This window comes from Lipophrys pholis (assembly GCF_963383615.2).
Source record: "Lipophrys pholis genome assembly, chromosome: 17".
Lineage (NCBI taxonomy): Eukaryota > Metazoa > Chordata > Actinopteri > Blenniiformes > Blenniidae > Lipophrys > Lipophrys pholis.
This window is the reverse complement of record NC_137643.1, coordinates 23,211,311-23,219,823: the sequence shown is the minus strand read 5'-3', so window position 1 is coordinate 23,219,823 and position 8,513 is coordinate 23,211,311. Positions and strand designations below refer to the sequence as shown.

General features: G+C 49.7%; 1 protein-coding gene across 1 annotated transcript; it reads right to left on the bottom strand.

The window, feature by feature from the left end:
* Nucleotides 1-557: 557 nt before the first annotated feature.
* LOC308122976 (LIM/homeobox protein Lhx9-like) lies at nt 558-6,242 on the bottom strand (the record flags this gene model as incomplete). Its single annotated transcript, XM_080485159.1, has 7 exons — nt 558-947; nt 1,437-1,664; nt 1,749-2,110; nt 2,169-2,325; nt 2,550-2,658; nt 2,849-3,048; nt 6,090-6,242. 7 exons carry the CDS (start codon nt 6,240-6,242, stop codon nt 558-560), a joined length of 1,599 nt encoding a protein of 532 aa, XP_080341285.1.
* Between the last annotated feature and the right edge of the window lie 2,271 nt (nt 6,243-8,513).

The following is an 8,513-nucleotide window of genomic DNA, read 5'->3' as shown; positions in this document are numbered from 1 at the left end:
GAAAGTGCTTCTTTTCTCTAAGCTCTGAGCCGTCTGAAGCTCTGGGGCGTTTTGATGAATCTTTCTAATGGCTCTTTCTAACACGACCTTTTGGAAATGCCTTCCAAGGTAGAACTTTTTTAAAAACTCTGGGGGCTCTGTTGCCGTGGAAACGAGGGAATCTCTGCTCCTGGTCACCTCGGCCGTAGTTGTGCACATGCTCAGTAGAGACAATCACAACAGTGTTTCCTCCGTCATGTCATGACTCCCAGTCCATATTCTCCTGGGACTTGGTAGTTTTATTTTGACAGTCACCGTAATAACAATCCAACTTGGTCGTCTGTTCTTGATGTTTAGAGCCCATTGCTCTCTGCTGCATGTGTGTGTGGTTTCATTACAAAATCAACCAACAGCATCAACTAGTGGACCAACATGAATGCTACATCATTTCCAACATGTTGCCGAGTAAGCACAAAACTTTTCAGGGACAAAAAAGCAAAGAAGATGTGTCGTCACTGGAAACATTGTGGTCTAAGCAAAGTCTCAGAGTCTGAGGTGCCGGTCCTTCTTTCTGATTTCTAACAGTAGACATGGCTCAACGGGTCACCCTCTGCTCCTGCTCCACCTCCTCCTCCTCCTGCTCCTTCCTCCACACAGTCCTCCAGGGAGGCGATGCGCCGCGGTGCATCCTGGGAGTTGTTGTCCAGGAAGTAGGCGGGGCTCTGAAAGAGCAGCGGCAGGTGGTTGGCGGGCGGCTCGCCCAGCGGCGCCGTGAGCAGGGACAGCTGCACCTGGTCGATGGTGCTGGTGGGGAAGGCATGCGATTGGTCCTGGGGGGATGGAACCAGGTCGGGCGGGGAGCTGGTCGCCACGGTTACCGCTCTCAGAGGACCGGAGGGCGAGTTGACCTGAGAGTCGTCTGAGCTGAGGGAGCGCCGCAGTTTAGCCCGGGCGTTCTGAAACCACACCTGAGGGGCACAAGACACACACACACACACACACACACACACACACACACACACACACACACACACACACACACACACACACACACACACACACACACACACACACACACACACACACACACACACAGATGATGGCACTGACCTGTGAAAGACTCACAACAAAAGAGACAAAAAGTCACCATACAACCAACAGCTAAAAAAACAGATCAAAGACACAAAGACACAGAAAGAGACACGAGACGGAGTGAACCACAAGACAACATAGAAAAGACATTGCTTTCAGAGGTTCTGTCGTTTCTGTAGAAAGAGACATCGCTTTCAGAATGTTGCCGTCAAAACGGAAAACTTCTCTGAAAGAAAAACGTGAAAACGATGTTTTCACTTGAAACATTGTGTAAACGAGGCCACAGATCAGAAGCACTCCATCGCAGAGTCACTTCTTATTCTGGGTGTTTTTCATTGGTCTCAGGTTCGATTCCATGGGTGTACCTGCAGGACTCTCTTGGGGAGGCCGGTCTTGTGTGCCAGGCAGGTCCAGTCTTTGCCGTCTGGGTTGTGTTTCTGAGCAAAATAGGACTCCAGCGCCCTCAGCTGCTCGCTGCGGAAACAGGTCCTGATCCGCTTGGTCCGCCTGCGGCTCCGCCCACCGGCCAGCATGTCATCCAAACGCGGCTCCGGACTGCTGACGGATTCGTCCCCGTCCCCCGAGGCCGGGTTCTGACCTGTCACTCACATTCAGGAGAGGTCTGTTAGCAGCTGTGGGCCTGGTCCAGCGGTGTCCCTGGATGAGCCGGGACTCACCGTCTCTGAACTGGGACTCAACATGTCTGAACCGGGACTCACCGTCTCTGAACTGGGACTCAACATGTCTGAGCCGGGACTCACCTTCTCTGAACCGGGACTCAACGTCTCTGAACCGGGACTCACCGTCTCTGAGCCGGGACTCAACATGTCTGAACCGGGACTCAACGTCTCTGAACCGGGACTCACCGTCTCTGAACCGGGACTCAACATGTCTGAACCGGGACTCAACGTCTCTGAACCGGGACTCACCGTCTCTGAACCGGGACTCAACATGTCTGAACCGGGACTCAGCGTCTCTGAACCGGGACTCAGCGTCTCTGAACTGGGACTCAACATGTCTGAACCGGGACTCAGCGTCTCTGAACCGGGACTCACCGTCTCTGAGCCGGGACTCACTGTCTCTGAACCGGGACTCACCTTCTCTGAACCGGGACTCACCGTCTCCGAGCTCAGCTCGGGGTTGGAGGTCATGCTGCAGTGGGACGCTCAGCTCGGCCTGGTAGTGGGACTGACAGTACAGGTGTGGTCCTTGCATGCAGTACAGGTTCCCCGGCATCAATGTCACGTCACACTCCTGCAACACACCAGGAAGTACAATCAGCATCATGAAGACGACGTCAAGTACTGATTACAGTGAGTAACTCATTACAGTTACTCAGTGAGACGGTCACTCGTTAAGGTGAAAACTGTGAGAGCACTGCAGTTAACCGTTAGCTTTAGCATCAGCTCTGTGACGGTTCCATTAGCATTGTTCTGCTTGTGTTTCGTCGTTGTTTATTCAGGAGTTTTGGGGAGAACCTGGCAGGAGAAGCACTGAGGGTGGAAGGTCAGTTCGCCGGACCTCATGACCAGATCGGAGGCCGGGATTGGCTGGAAACAGCGAGCACATTGACCACCTCCGAACATCCTGCCGGGGGACAAAAGTAGAGCGGCGTTAAGGTTCCAGGATGCTACGTATACAGTACATCAGACAGTTCGTAGCCTCTTAAGACTGATATATACGACCGCGTCTACAGCACACGGGATGGACGCCCTGGACGATGTTTGTGAGGTCGTCTGACTCGTCTGACCGGTACGACGGGTCTGAGTCATCTGACCTGCAGTAGTCCTGCTGGCAGTAGATGCGTCCGTCCCTCCAGAACAGCGACGGCTGGCTCTGCAGCTCACACCGACAGCAGCTGCAGCGCAGGCAGGTGCTGTGCCACACACTCCCCGCCACCAGCAGGAAGAAACGGTCGCACACCAACTCGCCGCAGCCAGTGCACGCCATTGGCTGCTGGACGGACACCACATTAGCCTGAGTCCGAGAGAAGAAAGGCTTCAAAGCAAGAATATTTATAAAATCTAATTTCTAACTACTACAAGTGTTACATAACATGGCCTCCAGTCAGCAGGCTGAATGAGAAAAGATATTTTCTGGAATATAAGTCACACCTGAGTGTAACACACATGTCTCGAAACACGCATATGATGAGTCGGTAGAATGAGTACCGTAGTGTCTGGACTATGTGTCCCACTTTTTAAAATAGTTTGGCTGCTCAAATCAAATCAAACTTTATTTCTATAGCACTTTTCATATAGTTTTTGTAGCACAAAGTGCGTCACATGCTTTAAAAATTTAAGTAACACACACACACACACACACACACACACACACACACACACACACACACACACACACACACACACACACACACACACACACACACACACACAGTCCGTCTCCTCACGCTCGCCCACCTGACCTGCCCTGTTAAAGCCCGATATGTAACAACGACCCAAATTGTTATCAAATATAATGTAATAAAACCTGAAATGTAATAACTGGTAGATCATTTCTCAAAAGTGCTGAGCCTGAAATGTAAGTAAAAACATTTCATAAAACACAAAATGTAATAACTGGTCAATAATGTAAAAAGATTTCATATGTTTAATGTTATACTTTGTACTGATGATTGGAGAAATAGATTACAGACCATGGACAACAGAGGACTATTAATGACTTGGGCAACAGCAATCACACATAAATACCATAAACTGTATATAGATATATGTATAAACACATGTCATTCTTTCAGTGTTAATCAAATTGAAGTCGGTCAAGTTCAAGTCCAATCCATGAAATCCTTGGGTCACTTTAAGATGCAATCCAATTATTAAAGTATTTGGGGAAAAACAGTTTTGCCTGCCCCAATATGTAATATTAAAAAGTTTTTAGGTTTTGGGCTCAGCATCTTATTCCATTATTGACCAGTTATTCCATTTCGGGTTTAATTACATTATATTTGATAGAAATTTGGGTCGTCGTTACAATTTGTGGCGTTGTGACGTATCAGGCTCTAACATGTCCCCGTTCTCCACTCTTAGCGTTCAAGTACCATCAAATAATCGGAACCAACAGAACATCATCATTGAATTGTTTCAAAAATAACACAACTGCAGAGCGTTGGGCCTAAAATTGAACCTTGTGGAACTCCACACATGATTTTACGAGTTCTCGAGGAGCAAGTATCCGTACTTCCATAAAATAGGCGGTGAACCAGTTAAGAACAGTGCCAGAGAGTTCTACCCAGCTTTGAAGTCCATTTAACAAAATGTGGTGATTTACTGCATCAAAGGAGATAAAGTAGCACCAGGAGGCTTATATATAGAAATACTGGTAAATACTATCTGTGACCACTAGATGTCTCTGCATGAACACAGGAAGCTGCTACAGGACAGAAATATTTCTCCAGAAAGGAGCATTTCTCCAGCAGAATTTCAAAGTAAAAACAGAAAGGGTTCAGAGTTAGAACCTTGCGAAGAAGAAAAGAAAATGTTACCATGATGAAAGAAACACTAAAGGTTAGTCGTGAGCTAAAAAGCTGAGGAAGAATTTCACCAAAGTTTCTGCAACAGCAGCTGATGGAGCTGGATAATCAACAATACGCAGTACGTGCCGGTGCAGTACAGTTTGGGTTTTTGTGCATCCCTACTGACTACCCAATGGTTATGATTTTTTGTCACCCCTCTGTAGAGGTCGCTAGCACATCTGTATGGTTCCATAAGGAGGAGCTACAACTCAGCTGCCTGCTTATTGGTCAGTGACGATCGTCACTCTGGACAAGCTGCAATATATAAATATCTCATGTAAACCTGTTGTTGTTCACATACGCTGGTTTGTACTCACTGGTTGTTTAGTTTATTGAAATGTCGGCGCTACACTGCCCCCTGGTGTTCCAACGAGGTGCAGGCACTCCTCTCCATAACAGGAGAGGAGGAGATTCAAGCTGTGTCATAAAGAACGGAGGCTCATGGCTTCGCTCCGATGCCTGAGCTGCAGCCGCAACATCCGCCTTGGCCCCGTGAGTACTGTTGCATAATGACGTCACATACCTGCGTCGCTCAGCCTACATTTTAACTGTACTCTCTGTGGTGGGAACGCACCACAGAGTTCGGTCTGGGTACGCTTTAGGCGTGTTTCCGCCGCATGGACTGGTATTGTCCGTTACGGTTCGGGTTTCCACCGCAAGAATTTGAGATTTTCTGGAAAATACCGCTCCAAAGGTGGACGTTCTTCTGCCCCCGCTCTGTATGGGTACTCAGGACCATGTAATGGGTCCAGTTTTGAGGAGCCGTTTGCTGATTGGTCAGTGATTTACTACACGCCCTCAATATTTTAACATGTCGGCTGTATGAATCCTCTGTTGTTAACATATTCAGCTTTGCACTGGTTGGTTTTTTTTGTTTAGTTTTTTTGCTGCGCAACTTTCATGTTGGTCCAGAAAGAGCAGACGCGAGGCAGGACGGAGACCGGGACTCTGGAGCAGACGCTACGGCCGTAATCGATGCTCTACCGAGTCCACTCGTTGCGTCACATTGCGTCGCTGGCCGGTGCTCCGATGCTTGAACCGCCGTGTGCCGCCCCGGAGCTCCCCAACGCTGGAATCTGCCGGTGCGCTGGTACGCAGGGACGCAGGAGCTGGTCTGAGCCCCGAGCCCCGAGCCCCGAGCCCCGAGCCCCGAGCCCCGAGCCCCGAGCCCCGAGCCCCGAGACCCGAGACCCGAGCCCCGAGCCCCGAGCCCCGAGCCCCGAGCCCCGAGCCCCGAGCCCCGAGCCCCGGTGTCTGTCCTCGCATTGCGTCCTCGATCTCTGCCTCCATGCGGATGTTGCAGCCGTCACAACCAGTGGTGCGACACCGGCACCGACCGGCTTTGTGACACCGGAGTGCGCTTTAATGTTCTGATCCTTAAAGTGGGACGTCTAGTCCAGACAATACGGTAAACAAACTGACTCGGACACAAACAGGTGAAGCTGCAGGGAAAGAAGGTAAAAACCAAAGCTGCGTTAATAATCACATGGCCTTCAGCTTCGGCCTCCACCTCCTCTGGCACCTCCTCCGAAACCTCCTCCACCTGGTCACCCAGCACTTCCTCCAGCACCTCCTCCGCCGGGTCACCAAGTGCTCCGCTGTACAGCAGCTCCTGAAAGACGTCGTCATCTGGCGCCATCATGGTTGTCCTGAGGAGGAGAAGTGCCGATTATCAGGCTCGGTAATCAGACGCCTCGTTAACGTCCTGAAAAGAGCCTGCTGCACAAAATGACCCTTCCTGGACTGTGACCTTGTCTTGGTGGAAGGGCCTCCGGAGCACATGCTCCTGAGAGGGTCACGAAAGACGGACAGGTCTGGAGTGAAGGACACGTCCAAACCTCACCCATGACTTAGTTGGATCAACTAAGTGGGACTAAGTGGGAAATAACATGGACAGATGCAAAAAACCAGTGTCAGAGGGTAGCGAGCTCCTGTGAAATCTACACGTCGACAGTTGATTGACCATCACATGCAAGACAAAAAACAAAAAACATTTCCTTGTGACGGTTTAACTTTTTGACTGGTGACAACTTAACAAACACTGAAGTAATGAAGGTGGATGGAACAGAGTTCTTTCTCTTATGGGAACCAGTTTGAAGCCGGACTTTCTCTCTCTCTCTCTCTCTCTCTCTCTCTCTCTCTCTCTCTCTCTCTCTCTCTCTCTCACACACACACACACACACACACACACACACACACACACACACACACACACACACACACACACACACAGCTTACCAGAGTATTTAGCAGCTCCTGGATGGATACCTGCCCTGAGAGCCTTAACAACCAAAGGAGGAGGAGAAGAAGAGCAGGAGGAGGTCTGACTGTCTTTCTCGAGTCCTTCGCTCCTCTACGGTTCACCTCTCCTGGCAGCAGCTCTCCTGTGCTCTCCTACTTCTGCCCCCCCCCCCCCACCTTCTCCTCCTCCACCACCAATCACTTTCCCAGAATGCCATGTGCCCCCCTCCCCCTTCCCCCCTCGTCCCCCAGGTGACAGCCCTCTCACTCACCTGTAAACAGGATGGCCCTGAGGAGGTGAGGAGACATGTGATTGGACGCCTGCCTGGCAGCAGCCCGGGGACCAATTACCAAGAAACAGAGGCAGAAGGGGGAGGACATGAGGGGTGCGGGTGTGGGGACATGAGGGGGGGGGGGGGGGGGGGGGGGGGGGGGGCTCTTTAGGGGGGGCGTGGCCTCAATGGAGCCTTAGCAGGGGTGTGGTCTGAGAAGTTAAAGTCTGAGGTTACCTGGCGACTGTTGATGTCCTGTAGCATGGAACACGTAGCATGTGAGTGTGGGTTGGAATTGTCCACCTGTTTTGGTGGAACCTGCTGAGCTGCAGTCGGTTCCACGTTTCCATGGTAACACAGTTATTGTGTGTTTCTGCAGTGAGAAGAGTGTGATCCCACCTGCCCGGGCCCCCTATTGGCCTATCATATGTGCTGCATCATTTTGAGTAGGTTTCATGGTGTCACATGCAGTGAAGCCATTAACGCGTTACTCTCATATGACCACCTTTTCATTAACGACTAATCTAACGTGTTACTATTTCTAAACCAATAATCAGATTAAAGTTACTTGTCCAAGTCACTGTGCGTTAACTAATGTAGCATCACGCAGGATGAGTTTCTTGTCTGTAAAACCACTTTATTATTAAACAGAACCGGGCTGCTCCTTTGTTCTCCTCCACACACACACACACACACACACACACACACACACACACACACACACACACACACACACACACACACACACACACACACACACACACACACACACACACACACACACACACACACAGAGGCAATTTCCGCACCATGCTCCACACGCTCACCTGACCCGCCCCCTTCTCCACTCTCAGCCAATCACAGGCCAACTCACTCTAACAGGCGACACAAAAGAATCGGAGCTAACAAGCAGAATCAATAAACCTTGTTGTTGCAACAACAACACAACCGCAGGGATGTTACACTGTTTTTGTAATTTTCCTGAGTAAAAAGATATATTGGCAGGAAGCCCCGCCCCTTTTTCCAATCAATCAATCAATGAAAGACTTAATTAAATACCCAGGGGCAATTATATGGTAGCTTAGAGAAGGGAGTGCAAATAAACAATTAGATGCAACAACAGACATCAACTAAAAAGTAACTTGTAATCTAACTTAGTTACTTTCAGAAACAAGTAATCAGTAAAGTAACTAAGTTACTTTAACTTTAACTTTTAAAGGGGTGAATTGGATTACTTTTCCAAGGTAACTGTGGCAACACTGCCTGCGATCAATAAACTGATTGATCAGAATAACACTGACATTCTGGATGGGATCGGTTTCTCTGCTGCCTGGTTCTTAATCACCACCAGGGGGCGCTCAGGCACCACTGGTGATTGTGGTGTGTGTGTGTGTGTG